Genomic DNA, 25,717 nt, shown 5'->3' on the forward strand with positions numbered 1-25,717 from the left:
GCAATGCATAAGAAAAGCTTATTTTCCAAGCCTCTGTCAAAAATATCTTTGTGTTTATGGGAATGTCATCCTGACATCTTTCCTCAGTGCAGTATCTCATTGCCGACATCTACCCTCCCTTCACCTCTGGTGTACTGTACCCCACCACTCCTCGAAATGGCATAATCTTCAGTTCAGTGTGAGAAATGACTTGGGGAGCGTGTCTGTACAGAACTTTGAGATAGAATCAGGTAGAAGTAGGCCCATCAAGTCTGCACTGACGCTTAGCCAGGCTTACCACATAACCCCACGTATTTACCCTGCTAACCTCTCTAACTTATATGTCTTGGGACACTAAGGGGCAATGTAGCATGGTCAATCAACCTAACCTGCACATCTTTAGACTTTGGGAGGAAACAGGAGCACCTGGAGGAAACCCTCACAGACATGGGGAGAACGTGCAAATTGCGCGCACACAGTCACCCAAGGTCAGAATTGAACCCGGGTCCTTGGAGCAAACACTGAGCCACCATGCCAACCAGTTGAATCCATAACAATTGATGTTTCTCGCCGTTACATAATACAAAATTCTGTGCCCCTTCATAAAGTAAGCACTTATAACGTGAGTCAGTGTGATCTCCAGTTGATCAGTCACCCTGCTAAGGCCAGTCTCAATGGTAACCTGAGACCTAAAGGGATACACGAAATTGTAAATAGCTGCACTTCAGCGCAATGTGATCGGTTAATTGATAAAGAAACTCAACGGTGAAAGTGTACTGGTTAAATATTTTAGCTTTTGTTGCGCTCATTTGTCGTGAGCAGCACGGTGGCACAGTGTTTGCACAGCTGCCTCGTGCCAGGGACCCTGGTTCGATTCCAGCTTGGGTCACTGCCTGTGTGGAGTTTGCATGTTTTCCCCATGTCAGCGTGGGTTTCTTCTGGGTGCTTTGGTTTCCTCCCATAATCTGAAAGACGTGCTTGTTGGTACATTGGCCCAAACTGGCGTCAGAGTGTGGCGACTCGGGGAATTTCACAGTAACTTCATTGCAGTGTTAATGTAAGCCTAACTTGTGACTAATAAATAAACTTTAAATGTTCTTTTTAGTTACGTATTTTAGCAAGACTTGTACATTGCTAGCCAAGAGGGAGATGAACCCAAACTGTTCCTGAAGCAAGCTTACCAATATGACATTACTGAGGCTTCAGTCGAGACCATGAAGACTTTTGTCGACATTCGATGTTTGTTCTCAGGAATTCTCCATCGAGTTGTCTTAGCTGAAGGCCATTGACATTTAGTGAATTTTATTTTCAATGTAGCAAACCTATAAAAGATTACGTGTTTGCTGAAAAGGCACCTGGAGCCAAGTAATGCTCACTCCAAATTGCAATTTCAGTTTTAAATCTATCAATTTAAAAAAAAAGAACTTATGTGGAAACTGTGGGCTGAACTTTCCAGCCCCTCACACTGGTGAGATCTTCCAGTCCTGCCAATTACACCCCCCCCCCACCCCCCCTGTGCGGCGCAGTGGTTAGTACTGCTACCTCACAGCTCCAGGGCCCTGGGTTTGATCCCCAGCTTGGATCACTGTTTGTGTGGTGTCTGCTTGGGTTTCCTCCCTAACAGTGTGGATTAGGTGCATTGGCCATGCTAAATTACCTCAGGTTGCATAGATTAGACGGATTATTGGGTAAATATGTGAGGTTGTGGGGATGGGGCCTGGGTGAGGTTGTGGTCGGTGTAGGCTTGATGGGCTGAATGGCCTCCGTCTGTACTGTAGGGATTCTATACTTCTGACATCACTTGTCGAAAATATCTCTGGGGGTTCGTGTCACTACTGTTCCCCTTGAATTTACATAACAGCCCTGCTGGTTACTTGGAGGTGTTTCATATCCTCCGTTCAGTCATTCTGCCAACGTAGATGACAGGATTGATAATGTGCTGTTGTTTCTTCAGAATATATTTAACTTCCCTGATTCAGTGTTGTGAAAATAAGATCCAATATTTTAAAGTGACCAAATTTTAAATTAGTCCAATCAATTCTCCAGTTTTTTAAAGCCTTTTTAAGGTGCTTTGCCGGAATGATGGATTTGACTGTTGTTAGTAACGCAGAAACCCAAATAAGCAACATTTTATTCATAGTTTTTTAATAATAAAGCTAGTTGATCATGCATGACTTTGTTCATTGGAAAACTAAATAACATGTACCTGTCTTTCTATAATTGTCCCTGTTTATTTATCACTTTATCCTTTCTATCTTCCCCTACCCTCAGTTTTGTCTTCTGTTCTTTTTGTCCCACTTTTATTCTCGCTATATCTTGTGTTTTGCATCCCTATTTTCTGTGCTAGCTTGTAATTTATTTGGATGAAATTGGTCTTGGCGATAGCAAATTGGCTACTCAAGTAACATTCTGTCATATTTTTTCTCATTGACTTCAAGGAGGTAGGGCCGTCAGAATCTTACAATCCCTACAGTGCAGAAGGAGGCCATTCAGCCCATTGAGTCTGCACGAAGTATTTGTCAGAGCATCTCACCAAGGCCCTAACCCCGTAAACTTATGTATTTACCCCACAAATCCCTCTAACCTATACATCTTAGGACATTAAGGGGCAATTTAGCATGGCCAATCCACCTAACCAGCACATCTTGGACTGTGGGAGGAAACCGGAGCACCCGAAGGAAACCCCTGCAGACATGGGGAGAATTCTTCGAGGATGTAGACTTGATGAGGAGGAGCCAACGGATGTGGTTTATTTGGACTTTCAGAAGGCGTTTGACTAAATCCCACAGAGATTAGTGTTTAAAATTAAAGCGCGTGGCATTGGGATATTGAGATGGATAGAAAACTGATTGGCAGACAGGAAATAAAGAGTAGGAATAAATCGGTCTTTTTCTGAATGGCAAGCAGTGACTAGTGGGGTACCATAGGGATCGGTGCTAGGTCCTCAGCTATTCACCATATATATTAATGATTTAAATGGGGGAAACAAATGAAATATCTCCAAATTTACAGATTTAGGAAGTGTGAGTGGGTGCAAAGTGAGACACAATGTGGACAAATGTGGAATGGATGGACATGTGGCAGACAAAATTTAATACAGAGAATTGGGAAGTGATGCATTTTATTCAGAAGAATGAGGATATAAAATAAAGATTTCAATTCTAAAGGGGGTGCAGGAGCCAAGAGACCTGGTGGTAAATACGCATAAATCAGTGAAGATGACAGGGCAGGCTAAGAAAACTGGTTAAAAAGGCACATGGAATCCCAGGCTTTATAAGTAGAATACAAAAACACGGAAGCTTGCAGATTCACCCTCAACTGTGTCCGAATCAGGACGCCACATCGTTGGAAGAATGTTGAATGCGTCGTCGAGAAAGCGGAAAATACTTATTAGAACGGCTCCTGAGGTGAGCGACTTCAGTTACATGGGAGGCTGGGGCTGTTTGGATTTGATAGAGGTGTTCAGACTCCTGAGAGGACTTGGATAGGGTGGAGAGAAAAAAAACTGTTTCCCTTGGTGGAACTATTAAGACGCAGACCACGTCAATTTGAGATGAATGGCAAAAGAAGCAACGGCACATGAGGAAAAACAGATCCAAGTCAGGTTTTAAAATGGGAATTGGGTCATTATTTGAAGATAGAAATAATGTGGGGAGAAGGACGGGTAGTGGAACTAGCTGAGTTGCTCTTGCATCAAGCCGGCATGAGCATGAAGGGCTGAATGGCCTCCCTCTGTACCATTCCTGTTCAATGATTTTATTGAGATGGAACTGGAGAACATTTTCAAAGCTGCAGTTCAAACTGTGACCGTTTTGTACTTGAATATTTTGTTTACTCAGTGTGATTGCATTTCTGCACAGTGGAAATGAGATAAAACTCTATGGCAGAAAGTTAGACCGATGTACAAAAAAAATTATCAAAAGAGTCAGTTCTAAGATTCGATAAAAAGCACCCTAAGGCAGCAAATGCTTTGTTATTCCAAGTAGGAAATATGTGGTCAGCAAGTTCGATATTGTTCTTTTGAATTCATTTTATTTCTTGTAAAACTATTTCATGTAGTAAATTTAATTTATGGTTTTAGACTGGAATATATGGTGTATCAGAATTATGTTTTCTGCCTGTTGAGATCCAGAACTGCACAATCAGCACCTTATGCACTGGATTGCTGCAAAGGATCTGAATAATAGATATGTTATTCAAGAGACATGCCCAGCCACTCAATTAACGCACAAAGCTTTGAGTTTGGAGAAAGACCAATTAGTAACCATCAGGGACTAATGGAAGGACTCTTAGTAGTGTTGATGAGCAGAGAGATCTCGGGGTACATGTGCATAGCTCCCTGAAAGTTGGCACCCAGGTTGATAAGATTGTTAAGAAGGCGTACGGTGTGTTAGCTTTTATTGGTAGAGGGATTGAATTTCAGAGCCGTGAGGTCATGTTACAACTAAAACTCTGGTGCGGCCGCACTTGGAGTATTGCGTACAGTTCTGGTCGCCGCATTATAAGAAAGACGTGGAGGCATTGGAAAGGGTGCACAGGAGGTTTACCAGGATGTTGCCTGGTATGGTGGGAAGGTCTTATGAGGAAAGGCTGAGGGACTTGAGGTTATTTTCATTGGAGAGAAGGTTACGAGGTGACCTGACTGAGGCATACAAGATGATCAAAGGATTGGATAGGGTGGACAGTGAGAGCCTTTTACCTCGGATGGTGATGGCTAACACAAGGGGACATAGCTTTAAATTAAGGGGTGGTAATTATAGGACGGATGTCAGAGGTAGGTCCTTTACTCAGAGGGTAGTAAGGTCGTGGAATGCCCTGCCTGCAGCAGTTGTGGACTTGCCAACTTTAAGGGCGTTCAAATGGTCAGTAGATAGGCATATGGATAACATTGGAATAGTTTACGTTAGAGGGTCATTAGGTTGGTTCCACTGGTCGGCGCAACATCGAGGGCCAAAGGGCCTGTACTGCGCTGTAATGTTCTATGTTCTACTTGCTGGATTGTGAGCCCAAGAAGGTTATTGGTTTGGTATCTGATTGATAAAAACAGTCATAGTCCTTAACTTAGAATCATAGAGGTTTACAGCATGGAAAAGGCCCTTTGGCCCAACATGTCTGTGCTGCCCTTTTTTAAATCCCCTAAACTAATTCCAATTGCCTGCATTTTGCCCATATCCCTCTACACCCATCTTACTCATGTAACTGTCTAAACACTTTTTAAAAGACAAAATTGTACCCACATCTGCTACCACCTCTGGCAGCTTGTTCCAGATACTCACCACCCTCTGTGTGAAAAAATTGCCCCTCTGGACACTTTTGTACCTCCCCCCCTCACCTATGCCCTCTAGTTTTAGACTCCCCTACCTTTGGGAAAAGATATTGATTATCTAGCTGATCTATGCCCCTCATTATTTTATAGATGTCTATGAGATCACCCTTCAGCCTCTTGCGTCCCAGAGGAAAAAGTCCCAGTCTATCCAGCCTCTCCTTATAACTCAAACCATCAAGTCCCAGTAGCATCCTTGTAAATCTTTTCTGCACTCTTTCTAGTTTAATAATATCTTTTCTATAATAGGGTGACCTGAACTGTACACAGTATTCAAGTGTGGCCTTACCAATGTCTTGTGCAATAAGGTGTCCCAATTCCTGTATTCAATGTTCTGAATAATGAAATGCTGAATGCCTTCTTCACCACTCTGTCCACCTGTAAGTCCATTTTCAAGGAGCTATGAACCTGTACCCCTAGACCTCTTTGTTCTATCACTCTCCTCAATGCCCTATCATTAACTGCTTAAGTCCTGCCCTGGATCAATCTATCAAAATGCATCACCTCACATTTATCTAAATTTAAACTCCATCTGTCATTCATCAGCCCACTGGCCCAATTGATCAAGATAGATTAGTTAGAAATTCTTGTCCCAGATTGGCTAACATTATGGTCATCTGTGCTTCTGTTCTGATTGGACAAAGGGACTTGATGATATTACATCCTTTGTATTTAGGGTGACTCAGTGGTTAGCACTGCTACCTTACAGCACCAGGGCCCCGGTTTCGATTCCCTCCTTGGGTGACTGTCTGTGTGGAGTATGCACATTCTCCCTGTGACTGCGTGTGTTTCCTCCGGGTGCTCCGGTTTCCTCCCACAATCCAAAGATGTGCGGGTTAGGTGGCTTAGCCATAGTAAATGCATGGGGTTAAGAGGATGGGGGAGGGGTAGTCGTTGCAGGCTCAATGGGCTGAATGGCCTCCTGATGCACTGTAGGGATTCTGAGTAATGAATTTTTATTACTAACAAATCGAACTAATACTTTTCTTTTTCCATTTCCATTTTACTCAAGTTTATCCTTCTGTCTCTCGTGCACACACGCTATTGTCTGTTTAAAACAATGTTATGAAATACACTTGCCACATGTGATAAACTGGCCCCAAATGTGTGGTGAATTGATGGGGGTCATTTTTAGAGCCATACAATACTGAGTTGGTTTAAAGTTTCAGCATTGGGTATGATGATGCAAGTCACTTTCTAGATGGCTGTTTGTCACCCATTCTTATTGAGCACAATAGAAGCAGCGTTCTGCTGTTAGACAGGAATCATATATCAGTCAGACCGCAACTGGGTTCACCAAAATATAGATCAGGGTGGGAGTGACCTGGAAGCTAAAAGTCCAATTGTTCCAATAAAACAAGAAAAACAGGCCTCTGTCTGTTGCCAACTCTGTTGCTGTTCTCTCTGGGCACCTTGTAATAATGATACACTTAGATCTGCAGGACAACTCTGTGAAAGCAGGGTTGGTCTTCAGAAGGACAGCTGTCTAGTTGCGTCTGGAATTTTCTTGGGGAATCTAACAACGCAGTGGATGCTAATGGAAGAACTCAGTTTTACTCAGCAGGTACTTTTCATTCAATTGTTGAAGTGCGTGGGGTGCAGTGAGCTCTGCATAGGCAGCCAAAGGAGGTTGAAATGTGCAGTTCCAGCTCTCATAGATGTGCTGGAATGAGCGGAATAGGACACTGTTGATGGAAGAGGAGAGCTTACAGGAAGATGGCCAAGATCCAACAATCTATTAAATGTTTTGACATTATGTTCGGAAATAGCAGGTGGCAGAGCGCAAACAAAACGAGACTTGGAGCGTGAAGCCAATTCATAGAGATTTGTTGATTCATTTCCATCCCCGAGCCTCCTAATATTTCAATGCTGATAACATTCTGTGCTTCTCCCGTTCTAATTCTGATGGTTGTGCCTTCAGCCACCTGGGCCCTAAGCTCTGAAATCCCGCCCCGCATCCTCCCATCTCTCTACCTTGTTTTCCTCCTTGAAGATGTTCCTTGAAACCGAGTTTACCATATTTTTGGTGGCTTGCCCTCCTATCTCCTGTGTGGTTTGGCATCGTATTTTGTTTTACAATGCCCTGTGAAGGATTTTTTTAATATCAGATTGAGGGTGCTACATATATACAAGCTCTTGTTATGCAACATATACCCAACCCCTCCATGAAAGATAGTTGGTGGGTGGGGGGGAATGGATTTTTTTCGCCCCCCATATTTTTTGATGGCGGGAGGTAACCCGCTGTTGCCAGGCGGCAGGCATCTCGTCCCACTGCTGCCAATGGGATTCCCCATTGAATCCACCATCTCCCAGCGCCGGTAAACCCGGGGCGGGTGGGGGTCACAATATCCCGCCAGTGGAAAAACTCCTGCCCGCACCTTGCGTATCTGGAAGCCCAGGTTACTTACAGTGTGAATCAATCTTCATAACTTTCATTTGCTGACTGTTAACTTGAGAAAGAATTATAACTACAAGCGTAATGCATGCACAGACAAGCCTGCACATCAGTGAATAAAATCAGGGACACATCCATTCTTTTGGTATTGTAATTTAGCAGGAAGCAGTGTGCTGAAGAGTAGGTAACTAAATTCTGAATGTGTTTGGAAAGCAATCACATTTTTGATTCTGTTGAAATATGGTAAGATTTATATCATTCACTTTGAGGGATAGATACAATTGATTTTTCTTTAATAAAAAGAATGAAGACTCAAATCCTTGCCATTCTAATTTTCAGTCATGAAATTCTGTGTTCTGATTAACAAGCTGCCACTGATACATTTGTGGGAAATTCCTCTTTTAGCTATTAATTTCTCCCTCAATAATGAGATACCATTCTTTATTTATAACTCTTTCTCACATGTAGTGTGCACTGCCTGATTTAAGGTAAGTGTCATATTAATCTGGTCACTTCATAAAGATATGCTCTGCTGCCGTCTCCACCAACGCTGTTCAATTTTTTACAAGATCCCTTTATGTTTCTGCCTTTTTTTTTAGGTAGATCTGCAATTTTTTTCCCCCAAGTGACCATTATTCTTATGTTAATTAATAGTGGGGCATATGTTAACTTTATGAGGAATGTATGATGGACGGTTGAGGACTCTGGGTCTGTACTTGTTGGAGTTTAGAAGATGGGGGGAGGATCTTATCGAAACTTACAGGATATTATGAGGTCCGGATAGACCGGACGTGGAGAGGATGCTTCCACTAGTAGGAAAAACTAGAACCAGAGGGCACAACCTCAGGCTAAAAGGGCTATCCTTTAAAACAGAGATGAGGAGGAATTTCTTCAGCCAGAGAGTGGTGAATCTGTGGAACTGTTTGCCGCAGAAGGCTGTGGAGGCCAGGTCATTGGGTGCCTTTAAGACAGAGATAGATAGGTTCTTGATTAATAAGGGGTTCAGGGGTTATGGAGAAAAGGCAGGAGAATGGGGATGAGAAAAATATTAGCCATGATTGAATGGTTGAGCAAACTCAATTGGCTGAGTGGCCTAATTCTGCTCTTATGTCTGGTGGTCTTTATACAACAGTGTAAAATGAGTGGTATCAGCAATGGAAGCAAATATAAAAACGTGTTGTTCGTTTACTATCACACATTTTACGCCTCAGAGTTAAAGGCAGGGATTCTCTGATCTCGTTCACCCTACCGCTGCTGCCAGCGAGAATGGAGAATTTGGTGCTCAGCCAACACACTATTCACTGCAGCAGGACCGGAGAATCCCAGTCACGGGCGAGGTCAGAGCACAGGTCAAAGAGGTGTGTATTGTCCAACCAGGACAGTTAGTGAGATTTTTCAAGCCCAGGCAAGTCATGGGGGTTACAGATAGTGTGACGTGAATCCAAGATCCCGGTTGAGGCTGTCCTCGTGTGCGGAACTTGGCTATCAGTTTCTGCTCAGCGATTCTGCATTGTGTGTTGTAAAGGCTGCCTTGGAGAACGCTGACCCGAACATTAGAGGCCGAATGCCCATGACTGCTGAAGTGTTCCTCAAAAAGAAGGGAACACTCTTACTTGGTGACTGTTGAGCGGAATTCATTCATCCATTGTCGTAGCGTCTGCATGGTCTCCCCAATGTCCCATGCCTCGGGACATCCTTTCCTGCAGCGTATCAGATAGACAACGTTGGCCAAGTCGCAAGAGTATGTACCGTGTACCTGGTATTGGCCAGGATCTCGGCGAGCACTACCCGAATTATAAAATAATTCCATGGGATCTTTTGGTCATCCCTCCCCTCATACATCCTTTGTCTTGACATTCCTTTTATTCCCTTACACCACTGAAGTGCCTTGAGATGTTTTTCTATGTTAAAGGGGCTATGCAAATGGAAGTACTGTTAAGCAATGGGTGTGGAGTATTATCACACTGTACAACACAGCGCCAGGGACCTGGGTTCGATTCCCGGCTTGGGTCACTGTCTGTGAGGAATCTGCATGTTCTCCCTGTGTCTGCGTGGGTTTCCTCTAGGTGCTCTGGCTTCTCCCCACAGCCCAAAGGACAAGTCGGTTAGGTGCATTGGCCATTCTGAATTCTCCCTCTGTGTACCCAAGCAGGTGCCGGAGTGTGGTGACTAGGGGATTTTCACAGTAACTTCATTGCAGTGTTAATGTAAGCCTACTTGTGATACTAATAAATAAACTTAACTTATACACGATAATAGCTTCACCATGCCCACAGAACTGAGAACCACATGGAAATAAGTTCTGTGAATGTTCTGTACTGCCACTCAACTTTTCCATTCATTTTTGTTTCTTAGAGTCTCTAACTGTTTTGTGGAAGCTGGATTTGCCTTCTTTGTATCTTAAGAAAAATGTTAGCTTTATTCTGGATGTAAATGTGCCAAAAAATGAAAACAGCCATCCACTGGAATATGCCTTTTCCCTTTTATATTCATCACTATATTTAGAAACAAATGGATTTGTAAAGCAAATTAGGAGGGAGATGAGATCCCAATGAGGGAGTGACTGAATGTCTGCTTGGCTGCCATTTTGTTTTAAGGATGGCTGTTTTTAGCACCAGGAATAAAGACATTTATTTTACATGCAGTTACAATTAGAAATTTATAAGATAGTTATGTTTTGGAACTATGCCCTAAAACTTAGGTTAAAATGAATGAATTCATGTGACCTCTGCTGAAGTGTGCATAACAGATCTGGGCGATGAGTTTGTTAAAGATTAATGAAAGGTACAAGGTATTCACATTTGCAGACAATGACAAAGGCATTGGCATGTATGTTAAGTTGTTGCATAAGGTTAAATCTCACGGGATCCAAGGTGAGGTATCTAAATGGATACAAAATTGGCTTGATGACAGAAGCCAGATGATGGTTGTTGAGGGTTGTTTTTCAAACTGGAGGTCTGTGATCAGCAGTATGCCTCAGGGATCGGTGCTGTGTCCACTGTTATTTGTCAGTTATATTCATGATTTAGATGAGAATATAGGAGGCATGGTTAGTAAGTTTGCAAATGACACCAAGACTGGTGGCATAGTGGATAGTGAAGAAGGTCATCTAGGATTGCAATGGGATCTTGACCAATTGGGCTAGTGGGCTGACGAATGGCAGATGGAGTTTAATTTAGATAAATGCAAAGTGATGCACTGAACCAGGGCAGGACTGACTCAGTTAATGGTAGGGCATTGGGGAGAGTTACAGGGCAGAGAGATCTAGGGGTACAAGTTCATAGCTCCTTGAAAGTGGAGTCACAGGTGGACAGAGTGTTGAAGAAGGTATCCAGCATGCTTGGTTTCATTGGTCAGAACATAGAATACAGGAGTTGGGACATCTTGTTGAAGTCATACAAGACATTGATAAGGCCATACTTGGAATACTGTTGTTCAGTTCTGGTCACCTTATTATAAAAAGGATATTATTAAAACTAGAAAGAGTGCAGAAGAGGTTTACTAGGATGCTACTGGGACTTGATGGTTTGAGTTATAAGGAGAAGCTGGATAGGCTGGGACTTTTTTCTCTGGAGCGTAGAACGCTTAAGGCTGGTCTTTTAGAGATCTATAAAATGAGGGGCATAGATCAGCTAGATAGTCAATATCTTTTCCCAAAGGCAGGGGAGTCTAAAACTAGAGGGCATAGGTTTAAGATGAGATGGGAGAGACACAAAAGTGTCAGTGGGGCAATTTTTTCACAGAGGGTGGTGAGTGTCTGGAACAAGCTGCCAGAAGTAGTAGTAGAGGCGGGTAAAATTTTGTCTTTTAAAAAACATTTAGATAGTTACATGGGTAAGATGGGTATGGAGGGATATGGGCCAAATGCAGGCAATTGGAACCAGCTTAGGTGTTTTAAAAAAAGTTGGGACAAGTTGGGCCAAAGGGCCTATTTCCATGCTGTAAACCTCTATGACTCTACGCAAGTGAACAGACTGTGACCTTCCACATCCCAGGGAAGTGTTAAAGATTTCAGTTTGTAAAAGGGTGTACTTTGGATGGTCCATTTGATTCTAGGTTCAGATAGATTTGGGGTCTAAAGATTAGTTGAACAATCATTTTTACCTGGATACAAGGCCCAGATAATTCACATTGCTCTGCAGAAGGGTGCAGAGGAGGCCATTTTAAAGATCTGGTTTCAGGTGACAAAATATCACTAAAACATCACTGACTATCAAAAGTAGGTCATTCTGTCAGGGTCCAGGATGAGAGCAGCAAAGGTCAAAAACCTCTATGGTCCACCCAGCCAGAATGTAGGTAGTAGCTCATGTTCAGATTGCAAAGGCCAAATTTGTAAAAATGTGGCTGGAAGATTGCCTAGCTTGCAGTGGGGGGAGCTTCTCCAGAAATACTTAGTGTGTCGGATAGTTCTGGGGGTTAAAGATTACCAGACTGAGAAAGGAAAAGAACGGAAGTAAACCTTGGGGAACGAAGAATCAATTTGGCCTGATTTTGGGAGAATGTAATGTCCACTTGAAGGACAGTGTGAAGTGTATTACCTAAAGAAGGGGAGTGGCATTCAGTTCTGTAATTTAATGTGCAAGTTTCCTGCAAATATATTAGCCAGAATTTTTATGTTAGCAGGATCTTCTCGTCCTACCAACGGCACACCCCACAGCAGGCTTTCCGGTGGTATGGGGTGCAGTCAATGAGAAATCCGTGGGAAGGCCAGAAAATTCCCCTTGTTGTTTGGTTAATAGTGCTTTTAGTTTCTCATTACAGTAAATGGCTTAAAACTTGAAATCTTGTCATATCATCCTTTCAGCTATTAACTGAAAGTTCAAATTTCTTTTCACAAGTTTTCAGTCTCTACAAGGGTCATGGCAATACAAAGTGAGAAACAAAAATGTAGTCTGTGTTTTTAAATGATATTGTTCAGTAGCTTGTAATAAAATGTTCTGAAAGTACAGCGAATGTAAGTAATCCGGAACTGTACTATTTAGGAAAGTGTGTCAGGTATAGTAGAGTGCATTTCTACGTACCATACTTTACTCTAATGCAGGTTAAAGCTAGATACCAATTCTTTTGAGCGATTTTGTAGGCTGCCAATCGCCTACAAGTATATTTTGTGCTGCTTTAAACTTGTACATTCTAGAAGGTAAATAATCCAAGATTCATGCTTAAGCATTCTTTCAGCACCTGTTTTATTCCCAATTTCTAAACATGCAGCTTTATTTGGGCAACATTTTAACTGTCTTATGTTTTTGAAGTCCTTCTATTCACAGGCTCGTTTATTCTTGCTGAGAGCTAGTCTGGACTCAAGGGGCCGAATGGCCTCTTTCTTTGCTGCATAAGCATTCTATTTGTTTTCTGATCAAATGGTGCCTGCCGCTTTGTATGACCTGTCACCCAAAGCTATAAAGATGTTGGGGTGGCGCGGTAGCACAGTGGTTAGCACTGCTACTTCACAGCTCCAGGGACCTGGGTTCAATTCCCGGCTTGAGTCACTGTCTGTGTGGAGTTTGCACATTCTACTCGTGTCTGCGTGGGTTTCCTCCTGGTGCTCTGGATTCTTCCCACAGTCTAAAGATGTGCGGGTTAGGTTGATTGGCCCTGCTAAAATTGCCCCTTAGTGTCTTGGGATGTGTAGGCTAAAGGGATTAGCAAGTAAATGTTTAGGGAAAGGGCCTGGGTGGGATTTTGATCGGTGCGGACTCGATGGGCCGAAGGGCCTGTTTCTGCAATGTAGGGTTCTTTGATTCTATGTTAAGCTTATTGGAAACATTTAAAAGTGAAGTCCCTTATCCGTGATACCGTTCCAGTAAATCTTCTCCCTGTCTCCTCTCCAAAGCATTGACCTCCTTCCAAAAGTGTATGTCCAGACTTGAATACAGTGCTCCAGTTGAGACCAAGCAAATGTTTTATAAAGGATTAGTATTGCTTCCTTGTTTTATACTCTATTCTTTTAAGAAATGGCAAGAATCCCATTTTTAATGGCCTTCCCAAAATTGCACACATCTCTGTTCTTGCACCCTCTTTAAAATTTTAGACCATAATGGCCTGAGCTCATACTTTTAAAGTTAAAAGTTAAAGTTTATTTATTAATCACAAGTGAGGCTTACATTAACACTGCAGTGAAGTTACTGTGAAATTCCCCTGGTCACCAAAGTCTGCGCCTGTTTGGGTCAATGCACCTAACCAGCATGTCTTTGTGGAAGGAAACTGGAGCACCCGGAGGAAACCCTGGGCAGAATGTGTAAACTCCGCACATACAGTGATCCAAGCCAGGAATTGAACCTAGGTCCCTGGCACTGTGAGGCAGCAATGCTAACCACTGTGCCGCCACGCAGCCCAAATTTTTGCCAAAATATATCTCTTTACACTTCTGTATATTAACTTACATCTGCCATTATCTATCCACCTTACCAGCCTATCTTTGTTCTCCTGAACTCTGTTACTATTTCCTCAGTTTTTGTTATATTGCCAGGTTTCTTATCATTTGCAAACATTGAAATGATGCCCTGGATTCCCAAGTTCAGACCATGCATATATATCACAAAGATCTTTGGTCCTTGCTGTGTACCCCCGAATAACATCGCTGCGTTCTTCCCTCCAGCTTGATAAACTACCATTCACCACCACTCTGGTTTCTGTTTCTCAGTTAATTTGATATCCATGCTGGTATTCATTTAATGCCATCAGGTTGAACTTTGTGAACAAATATATTATGTGGTTCTTTTTCAAACCCATTTTGAAAGTCCATGTAGCATCATTGCATTACCCTCACCAGCCCTCTCTGTTTTCGATCAAGTTAGTCAAAGATAGTTAATGGCACGGTGGCACAGAGGTTAGCACTGCTGCCTCACAGCACCAGGGAACCAGGTTCAATTCCGGCCTTGGGTCACTGTCTGTGTGGAGTTTGCAAGTCCCCCCCGCCCCGTGTCTGTGTGGGTTTCCTCTGGGTGTTCCAGTTTCTTTCCATAGTGCAAAGATATACAGGTTAGATAAATTGACCATGCTAAATTGCCTTAGCATCTCACTATGTGTAGGTTAGGGAGATTAGTGGGGTTATTGGATAAAGCTGTTCTGTTTGAGAGTCGGTGCATAGAAACTTTATAATAGGGTTAGACGGGTTAGCTTCAGAAAGAATGTGCAGAAAGAACTGGGGGTCATAGTTTGAGGATAAGGGGTAAACCTTTCTATGGTGCATCTGTAAAAATTGGTACGAGTTTAAGATAGGGACGAGGAAAAGGAAAAATATAAGAGGGTTGTGAGGCATTGGAATGCTCCTCCTCAGAAGCCAGTAGAGGCAGAGTCATTAAATATTTTCGAGGTGGAGGTAGATAGCTTCTTGTTAGGCAACGATTATCGGATGTGGATGGGAATGTAGAATTCAAAAAACAAACAGATCTTATTGAATGGAGTAGCAGGCTCGAAGGGGCTGAATGGCCTACTTCTGCTCCCATTTTGTACGTTCATATGTATAAGATATGAATCGTACATAATGAAATCACACTGTGATAGCAAGTGGTGGAGGAAAATGTAATATGGAACATTATAAATTAGATAGTGGGAACAGGACAAGGAGAAAGAGGTCAAATTGGTAACAAGATCAATTTTAAAAGTTGATATCAGGAATCTCTTCACATGAAGACTGTTCAATCCCCTCGTGGACTTTGTATTAAATGATAGAAGGGTAAACTCATTCAATATGGATAGTGTCAGTCTTACTGTGTAATTGATTAAGATGAGCCAAATTGCCTTGTTCATCCAAATCTATCCTGTGAAAAGAAGTCTGAACTGTGTTTCAAAAATGATTATACTGCTTTCAAGCGGAGAAGATAAAGTTGGTCCTTCACTGAATTCAGCAGTTTTGCTTTATTTTCACTTTTTTGGGAAATAAATGAAATCTGACGCTTACACTGAGAATCTTGTGTTTTATTGCGAAACAGGGCGTTACCAGAACGTGACTGCATCTTCCTTCAAGGCTGCCTCCGATAGCTTTGAAGCGCCTCCAATCGAATCCATTCAGCAGGGTGCAGCTGGCAAAGTGCTTCTTCTCATCTGCAACTCAGCAGGAACAGGGCAGCAAGCTGTCAGGTAACTCAGCACTTTGGGAGGGAAATTGTGCCCCTTGCCCACCTTGGAAAAGTCATTGTGAATTTAAAAAGTGGGCTTCAATTGCTTTAAATTTTCGCCTCCATTTTTTGTTAACGTTAACAATGACAGGAATTTCACCCTCTCTATCTTTAAGCTATGGGAGTCACACAGTGCGGAAGAGTCTGCACCAACATGGGAACGCTCTGCTCTCTCGAACTTTCCTTGGCCTGCTACAATGTGAGGAGTTTGCAATTCATATCCATTCACTGAGCTGGCCATCAAACGTGGCAAGGCCCAGAGCAAACAGACTGAGGGCAGAATTATCCTGACCCACAGGAATCCTTGCAGGCAGAACACAAACCATTGAAAAGTCCCTTGGCCTCAGGCAGGATTTCGCGGTCTTGGGGCAAGCACAGCCAGAAAATCCCGTCCTGAGTTTCTGTCAGTTGGATTTGACGTGGTGGCACAGTGCTTAACACTGTTGCCTTGCTATGCTGGGGACCTGGGTTCGATTCCCGGATTGGATCATTGTGCGGAGTCGACACATTCTCTCCATGTCTGTGTGGTTTTGCTCTGGTTTCCTCCCACCTTGCAAAAGATGTTCCGGTTAGCTGCATTGGCCATGCTAAATTTTCCCTCCATGTACTCCAACAGGTGCCAGAGTGTGCCACTGGGGGATTTTCACAGTAACTTCATTGCAATGTTAATGTAAGCCTACTTGTGACACTAACAAATAAACTTTAACTTTACAAAAACTTCAGGTATCTTTAAAGAAAATAGGATGCTTATAATGGTTCACATTGATCTTTAGACAATTAAATCCACCAAAATGTTACCACAAATTCATTATTTTTGATACAAACTGTGTAAAGCTGCATTTAAAGAGAGAGGTGTCCTGAAAACGTGAACAAGTTAACGCCAGTTAATGAGCTGGTTATATGCAGCTTCACTCAGCCGCTCAGCTCATCAGTTCAACAATTTTTGCCTCAACCAGCAGAGATGAAGGTGAAACGTTCTTTCATGTTGTGATGCGTGTTCCCAAAGCAACACCTACACACAATGCTACCTGGTCAGCAAGCACTGACAATTTCTCATCGTTCTCATCCATTTTTAACATTCTGATTTCAAAGCCACAGGACAATTGGACATTGGAAACGTATAGATTATACTCCTCAAAGAATCTGCTGGTTGTTGCAATCGATTCCGTTACCAACAGAAGCCCAATGGAAGAATCAGGCGCGAATCGTCAAGTCACCTGTCACCAGCTATAAAGTAATCCAGTGTTGAGATTTTCCAGCTTTTAATTAAAACAAGCAAAGCATGCTTTTTAAAAAGTAGCAAGATTAAAAGAAAACAGGTCAGGGCGACACGGTAGCACAGTGGTTAGCACTGTGGCTTCACAGCTCTAGGCAGCTAGGTTCGATCCCTGGCTTGGGTCACTGTCTGTGTGGAGTTTGCACATTTTCCCCATGCCAGCATGGGTTTCCTCCGGGTGCTCCGGTTTCCTCCCACAGTGCAAAGATATGCGGGTTAGGTTGATTGGCCATGCTAAAACTGCCCCTTAGTGTCCTGAGACGCGTAGGTTAGAGGCTTTAGCGGGTAAATGTGTAGGGATATGAGGATAGGGCTTGGGTGGGATTGTGGTAGGTGCCGACTCAATGGGCCAAATGGCCTCTTTCTGCACTGTATGATTTCTACATTCTTGCAGGGCAGATGCATATATGAATGAGCTGCTTGCATTTATATCAGAGCACTTCCAGCATCATAGAGCAAGCTGCATGAAAAACCTGTCATGCAATTAGATGCAACAGTAAACCTTTAATTACTGACTGTGACAGGAGAGAAAATATATTTTACCTGTTAGTTCCGAGCAACTGAGCGTGCCCTGTGGTTAAGATGCTGATCGATATCTGCTTTAAGCAGTTCTTCCAGCTAAGTGTGACATTTGCAGACCATTGAATCAATGTTTGAACCTTGCATTCAGACCAGACCTTGCAATTTGCTTGTGTTGTTTAGTCCACTGTGATACATTTGTTAATCACATTGTCGTGTTGCTCTGCTTATTTTCTGTTGCAAATGTTGTCATCAGCTGACCCATTCACATTGTCCCTGAATAAATCATTTGAGAAAGCAGGTCCTTTCTCTTCAAATTGGCGTGACATTGCATTGTAGACTTATCAGGCATGCAATCTGTCCTGAATTTAAAAGGTCACTTCTGCTTAAAATGCATCAAAACGTGATTTGAAATTCTTTTTCCCTTCATTTTTCCGGTCTTTTAGATGTGGGTTCGGGAATTGTAGAGTCAGATTTCACTCGTGCAAGCACTCGCCAGAGATGTTTTAATTAAACATCAGGCCTAAAAAGATCTACACTCTATTCACAGGAAGTACACTAGTCCTCTTGAAGGATTTTAATATTTAATCTTGATCTGAAGGAGAGTTTTCTCGAGTGTTAGTGTTAGATGCAGAGTCATATCCCTCTTGAGTGGAATGTCACATTTGATAATGTGATCTTGGAAACTTTGTTTCTCCCCACACAAAACAGCCTGGAGTTGCTGACCAGCGAGGACTCATCAGAATTTCTGTTAGCTGTCTTAATTAACTACTGAAACAAAATTACATCAATAAAATTGCATGCATTTCGAAACCAGAAGGACCAAAATATTTTGAGTGTTTAATTTTGTTTAGTACTTTATTTGTATCTTTTAGTCTTCATATACAAACTTACGTTGTAAACTTTCTGAAATGTGTTTATTTCCCAAAGTGTTTGTTATATAGGGGTATTAAGGTGTAATTATGAAATAAGATTACCATTAAGTTTAAGTCTATTTATTAGTGTCACAAGTTGGCTTACATTAACACTGCAATGAAGTTACTGTGAAAATCCCCTTGTCGCCACACTCCTTACAGTCCACTACTTTTGGAGATTAACTGGGTGAAAATTTTGAACCGTAGACCAATATTGCAGTGAATTAGAATGGGCTGGATCTTAGCTGGAGCAGGATATTTGTGTGTGTGTGTTGTTTTCCTACAGCCTTCAGTTTGAGTATAGTTAGCATCATAACTGCTGGACGTGTAAGTTTACAACAGTGTGGCAAGAAGCATCTGGGACCTGAGTAAATGATGGGACCAACAGAATATTTTCTGCCTCCTAACTTGCATCAGGTCCAATTCGCCAATCCCAATGCTTGCTGACCTACACGGCCTCCTGCTCCTTTGCTCCTATGTCTTATTGTCTTATTAAGAGAATCGAGGGTTACAGGGATAAGGCAGAAAAGCGGAGTTGAGGATTATCAGATCGGTCATGATCTCATTTAATGACAGAGCAGACTTAATGGGCCGAATGGCCTACTTCTGCTCCTATGTCCTATGGTCTCCTGGTTAAACAATTCCTTGAATATAATCTTCTCAGCCGTTTACACTATGCTCCCTCCTGCAACAAGGTTGGAGAATTTGGTGCCCAGCCAAATCTCAGTTCACTGCAGCGGAATGGGAAGTCCTGCCAGCTGTAATGTCCCAACCTTTGATTTTTCATGTTATCATCCCTGTTTTCAAATTCCTCCAGGGCCTCATCCCTCCTTACCTCCTTCAGCCCTGCAACCCTCAAGATCTCAGCAATCCTCCAATGTTAATTACTCCATCATTTATGTTCATGCCTTCATCTGCCAAGACCACTGAATTCCTTCTTTAAACTTTCCTTGCCCCCATCTCCCTTGATGTGGAGATGCCGGCATTGGACTGGGGTGGGTACAGTAAGAAGTGTCACAACACCGGATTAAAGTCCAACAGGTTTATTTGGAATCACAAGCTTTGAGTGCTGTTCCCTCCTCAGGTGAATTATCACTCACCTGATGAACGAGCTGCGCTCCGACAGTTTGTGATACCAAATAAACGTGTTGGACTTTTAACCTGGTGTTGTGAGACTTCTTACTGTCTCCAAGTCCCTTCAGTGCTCCTTAAAACCTATCTCTTTTTGGTCATCTGTCCGACTGTTTCGTTGGTGGCTTAGAATATTGTTTGATAATTCTCTTCTGAAACACCATGCAATACGTTAAAAATGCTATCAGAGTAAGTTGTTGTTAAGCAATGAAAGTTAAAGTCTAAAAATAAACCAGGGTGCATAAACAAGGCGGGTGAATTACAGCAAATCATCTACAGAAAGAGAAAAGAGAGAGGGAGGGAAAAAGATACAGAAATAACACAAACAATTTACTACCTGTAGGATTAAGATCGCACAGTTTAAATTGTTCCTTTTCTGGGTCAGAGAGGTTGATTGGCATTAAATTTATAATTATCAGGTTCAATGGGCATTCAGCATGAACATTAACTTTGTTTAGCGAGTTCTTAAAAATCACTTGGATTATAAGAACATAAGAAATAGGAGCAGGAGTAGGCCATCTGGCCCTTCGAGCCTGCCCCGCCATTCAATAAGATCATGGCTGATCTGTCGTGGCTCGGTTCCACATTCCCACCCTCTCCCCATAACCCTTAATCCCCTCGCTTATCAAAAACACATCAACCCGCGTCTTAAAAATATTTAGCAAGGTAGCCTCCACCACTTCAACGGGCAGAGAATTCCAGAGATTCACCACCCTTTGAGTGAAGAAGTTCCTCCTCAACTCCGTTCTAAACCGCACCCCCTTTATCTTGAGGCTGTGCCCCCTAGTCCTACTGTCCTTTCTGAGCGGGAAGAGTCTCTCCACCTCTATCCTATCCATCCCATTCATCATCTTATACGTCTCAATGAGATCTCCCCTCATTCTTCTAAACTCTAACGAGTACAAGCCTAGTTTATTCAGCCTCTCCTCATAGCTCAACCCCCTCAACTCCGGTATCAGCCTAGTAAACCTCCTCTGCACTCCCTCCAAGGCCAAAATATCCTTGCGTAAGTACGGCGCCCAAAACCGCGCACAGTACTCCAGCTGCGGCCTCACCAATGCCCTATACAGCCACAGCAAGACCTCCCTACTTTTATATTCAATCCCCCTCGCTATGAAGGCCAGCACCCCATTCGCCTCCCTGACCACCTGCTGCACCTGCAAGCTGGGTTTTTGCGACTCATGCACAAGGACCCCGAGGTCCCTCTGCACCGTCGCCTGCTGCAGTTTTTCTCCACGTAAGTAATAATCCTTCCTACCATTATTCCTACCAAAGTGGACCACCTCGCACTTGCCAACATTAAATTCCATTTGCCAGTTCCTGGCCCATTCGCCCAGCCTATCTAGATCCTTCTGTAGACTCTCCACACCCTCCGCACAATTTGCCTTTCCACCAATCTTGGTGTCATCAGCAAATTTCGACACCATACACTCGGTTCCCTCCTCCAGATCATCTATATAAATGGTAAATAGCTGAGGCCCCAGCACCGACCCCTGGGGCACTCCACTAGTCACCATCCGCCAATCCGAATAGCACCCATTAACCCCCACTCTCTGCCTCCTATTTGACAACCAATCCTCTATCCACGCTAACACCCTACCCTCAACTCCATGTCCCCTGACCTTCTGCAATAACCTCTTGTGAGGTACCTTGTCAAACGCCTTCTGAAAATCAAGAAATTTGAGGATGGGATGCCATTTCTACTCGAACCTATTTGCCTATTGCCGCCATACACAGGATTTTCCATGAACCAGTGTTTTAAAGCATAGGCTTAAATAAATGTTTGCTTCAGAATTTTTTAAGAAAGTATTTAAGTGTGATAACATTTTGCAATTTGATTAATTAGCTGATAATGGGCTTATCACAAAAATAAGCGTGTTTAAACAATGTCAATCAAATTGCAGGTAACCTGGTTTTAAATAACTGAAAATGACTTTTTAAACTATACAAAATCATCTGTCAGTTATACAGCAGTATGATATTTGTCGTCACTTTCTTAGTAAAGTAGAAATAATGTATATTCGAAAGCTTTTATTGCACACGTATTAGTGTTCCTGTGTTCAAAAGAAAGAGCTTAAAATTTAGACACTACTCAAAACCCTTCAAACAAGAATAGTTATCAGAAACAGTTGGGGGAAGGCAGTGTTGTAGTGGTATTGTCATTAGACTAGTAATTCAGAGACCCAGGGTAATGCTCTGGTGATCAGGGTTCAAATCCCACCATTAAGCTTGGTGAAATCTGAATTCAATAAAAATCTGGAATTAAAAATCTAATGATGGCCATGAAACGATTGTTACAAAAAACCATCTTGTTCACTAATGTCCTTTAGGAAAGGAAATCTGCTGTCCTTACTTGGCCTGGCCTACATGTAACACCAGATCCACAGCAATGTGGTTGACACTTAACTGCTGTCTCTCAAGGGCAATTAGGGATGGGCAAAAAATGTTGACCCAGCCAGCGACTCCCACATCCAATGAACAAATAAAAAAGCTCCAGTCATGACTAACTTATCTGAAGGTTTTGTGTCTGAAGTGTTAATGGTATGTTAATTGCTTCTCAAGGTAAAGGATACATAGGGCATTGATTGATTAGCACATATAAAGACTCACGTTCCAAATCTTGGGTTAGCCGACGTGGAGGGGCAGAGAACAGAAGACTTCCTTGTAAATCTGCTCGTGGGCTGGGCCAAGGTGGCTGTCAATAAGTCCTCCCACCTGACTCCCTGCCGTTCAGCTGCAGCCACGTTCACGGCTGGGTAGCCTTGGAGAAGGAGCACGTGGTGTCCATTTCTATGCTCCAGGACATCTGTGATCAGTGTCACCACGGGGGCTAGGGTACATCATAAACCCACCCCCCTCACCCAGTTATGACATTTTGGTTGATTTGATTAAGTTTCTATTGCTGTTTTACTTTAATTATGGTGCCCCACCTGGAGCTGTCACCCCTGTCATTTTTATTTAATTTATTGATTTATGGAAAGAATATCAAGAAAAACCACTGGGACTCTGGGTATTGATGCTGGTATTGAACTGGGGGTAAACACAGTAAGAAGTCCACAAACACCAGGTTAAAATCCAACAGGTTTATTTGGTAGTAAATGCCACTAGCTTCCGGGGCGCTACTCCTTTGTCAGGTGAGTGGAGAGTTATGACAAGGGTCATGGGTGGAAGAGGGGACTCATGATGTTAAAATGGCGGCACAGGCTCGTTGGGCCGAAGGGCCTGTTTCCTGTGCTGTGTTGTTCTTTGTTCTTTGATCACAAACTGTGCATATAAAGGTGCAGACACTCAGTTTACAGAATACTGGTTGACTAGTTGTAAAGAAGCTTGACTAGCTGTAAAGACTCGCATTCTAATCAGTATTGAGTCTGCCTTTACATGCACTGTTTGTGATCAGAACTCTCCACTCACCTGACGAAGGAGCAGCACCCTGAAAGCTAGTGGCGTTTGCTACGAAATGAACCTGCTGGACTTTAACGTGGTGTTTATGAGACTTCACACTGGGTATTGGTCAGGGAGGGGCAGACTTGTTGCTGCATTCTGTAAAGAAAGTTAGTATTAGGTTTAAAGGAAAAGACCAGCATCCGATTTCAGGATGAATTAACAAGTTAGCCTAATGGTTGCCTAATGATTTGAAAGAAGATTTTTTAGACAGAGAATTATAAATCAGAATTATTCTTATGAAAACTGGCTGAAGCCAAGTATCAGAGTTGTGATATATGTGTACTTTTAAGAGATTTTTTTAAAAAATCATGCTGATAGCCTTAGGTGATGTCATTGTGGGGAGGAAGAAGAAACAGGGCAGTTTAAGTGATAGGAATTCTGTTTCAGTTTAGGCAGTTGGAGTTTAGAAGCATTAAGCTAAAAGAGTAGTCTCTCTCTCCGTGTTTTTTTGAAATTCTGTTGCTTTTCTGAGGGGTGAAAATCTGCAGCGGTTGGGGGCTGGACCAGAGTGTCTCTGGTGTTTTGGGAAGCTGTCTTGTCTCCAACCTGTTCTGTGTGAATTAAGACTAAGAGTTTTCAATTCTTCAACCAAAGGACTCAAGCTGTCTTAAATCCGTGAAAAGGGTCTTTTGTCTATGGGATTGGTTTAATTGGAACATTGTAGAGGTCTTTGTTATGGGTTATACATTATCGTGACCGTTTGTAACTGATAAAAGTTCTCGCTCATTTTCATAATATACAGGTTAACCATATTCTTCAATAAGCTTTGTTTGATAAAAGTTCCCCAGTGGGTCAGTTGAGTCATACCTGAAGTGAAACATCTCATGTTTATCTTAGCCAAATTCAAGATGCAAAACATTTGGTTCAGGTGGGCTTCATAAAACTTTGAATTTTCCAACCTGAACAATAACAGGAACTTTGACAGGAAATTTTGAGGCAATTTGGCATGTCAGTCAAAACACTCCCCAACTTTTACAGATGCACCATAGAAAGCATTCTTTCTGGTTGTATCACAGCTTGGTATGGCTCCTGCTCTGCCCAAGACTTCAAGGAACTACAAAACGTTGTGAATGTAACCCAATCCATCACGCAAACCAGCCTCCCAACCATTGACTCTGTCTACACTTGCCACTGCCTTGGCAAAGCAGCCAGCAAAATTAAGGACCCCACGTACCCCAGACATTCTCTCTTCCACCTTCTTCCGTCGGGAAAAAGATTAAAAAAAAATCTGAAGTCATGTACCAACCAACTAGAGATCAGCTTCTTCCCTGCCGCTTTCAGACTTTTGAATAAACTTACCTTGAATTATGTTGATCTTTCTATACACTACATTCTGCACTCTCTCATTTCTTTCTCTTTGTGTAGCACACAAGAAACAATACTTTTCACTGTATGTTAATACATGTGACAATAATAAATCAAATCAAATAACAGAGTATATTACCCACCGCTCTTACCTGAATCCGAATCTTATGACCAGTGGAAAAATGTAGTAGATTACTGGACAAGGGGCAGAGCACCACTGAAGAGATATGGCTTTGGCATTGTTGCTTCCTCGGAAAAAAAATTAAAATCCACAGCAAAGTATTTTCTGAGCCTCATCCCGTCAGTTGGATACTGATGATGCTTTGCATATTCTATTAAGTCTCATGGATAAAATGTGCAAGAAAGATGCCTACGAGACATGGTAAGACTTTGATGGATTTCAGAAGGTGGATGATTATTTCAGAGGAAGATATCAAGGACTTTACTTGCTCGCAGGTTTCAAAAATTCAGTTCTGAAATTCCTTGTTCAGTGCACCACATTTACGTTGCTGGATTGTGTTAACGTGTCACATATGGAAAGACTCCTGTTCTTAACTAGAATTAGACTCTCAAAAAGCGACACCATTATGAATCAAATGTCTGATGACTTTAAAAACATTCCTGAGGAAGCGATTGTTTCTAGCAGCTTTGAGGACGCAGGTGGGACGTTCTGTGCTGTCGCAAAGGATGGAGGACTTAATGATTACAGCCTTTTGAGATTTTTCCAGATAGGGGGTTCAGGCTTCAGTGCCAAAGAGTGACAGACAAAAGGAATGAAGATGAAGTCATTTTTAGCGGATCCGTCAGATGACAGTTTTGGATAGTAATAGTAAATGAAGGAATCCCAGGAAACCCTGGGAAACTGTTAACAAGAGCTTCAACAGTGACTCGAAATATCATAATGTACAGAACTGCCCAAAGCAAAACAGCAGTGTTTTCAAAATGACGCATGGCACAGAGAATTAGGTGTTGAAGGTGATGTTAATGATCATTCTGAGGGAATTGTACCAGCCACAAGGAGCTTTGCCCTGGTAATGAGTGCATTTGTCATAGATTCATTTAATAGTGCCGTATTGGACAGTGGTTGTGCTTTGACAGTGTGTGGAACACTTCAGTTAAAATGTTATTTAGATACACTCAGTAGTAAGTGTAAGGTTATTAGTGTCACAAGTAGGCTTACATTAACACTACAATGAAGTTACAGTGGAAATCCCCAATTCACCACACTCTGGCGCTTGTTTAGGTAGGGAGAATTTAGTATGGCCAATGCACCGAACCAGCACATCTTTTGCTACGTGGGAGGAAACCCAGGCA

At 42.5% G+C, this 25,717-nt stretch overlaps 1 protein-coding gene across 1 annotated transcript in view; it reads left to right on the top strand.

Moving 5' to 3' along the window:
• usp43a (ubiquitin specific peptidase 43a) overlaps positions 1 to 25,717 on the top strand; it is a 456,330-nt gene that overhangs the window by 349,245 nt on the left and 81,368 nt on the right. Inside the window, exon 7 of the mRNA XM_080208928.1 lies at positions 15,629 to 15,776. Within this exon, the coding sequence (XP_080065054.1) occupies positions 15,629 to 15,776 (148 nt within the window). The remainder of the gene's footprint in view (positions 1 to 15,628; positions 15,777 to 25,717) is intronic.

Source organism: Carcharhinus amblyrhynchos, chromosome 21, assembly GCF_965287045.1.
Source record: "Carcharhinus amblyrhynchos chromosome 21, sCarAmb.v2.hapA, whole genome shotgun sequence".
Classification (NCBI taxonomy): domain Eukaryota; kingdom Metazoa; phylum Chordata; class Chondrichthyes; order Carcharhiniformes; family Carcharhinidae; genus Carcharhinus; species Carcharhinus amblyrhynchos.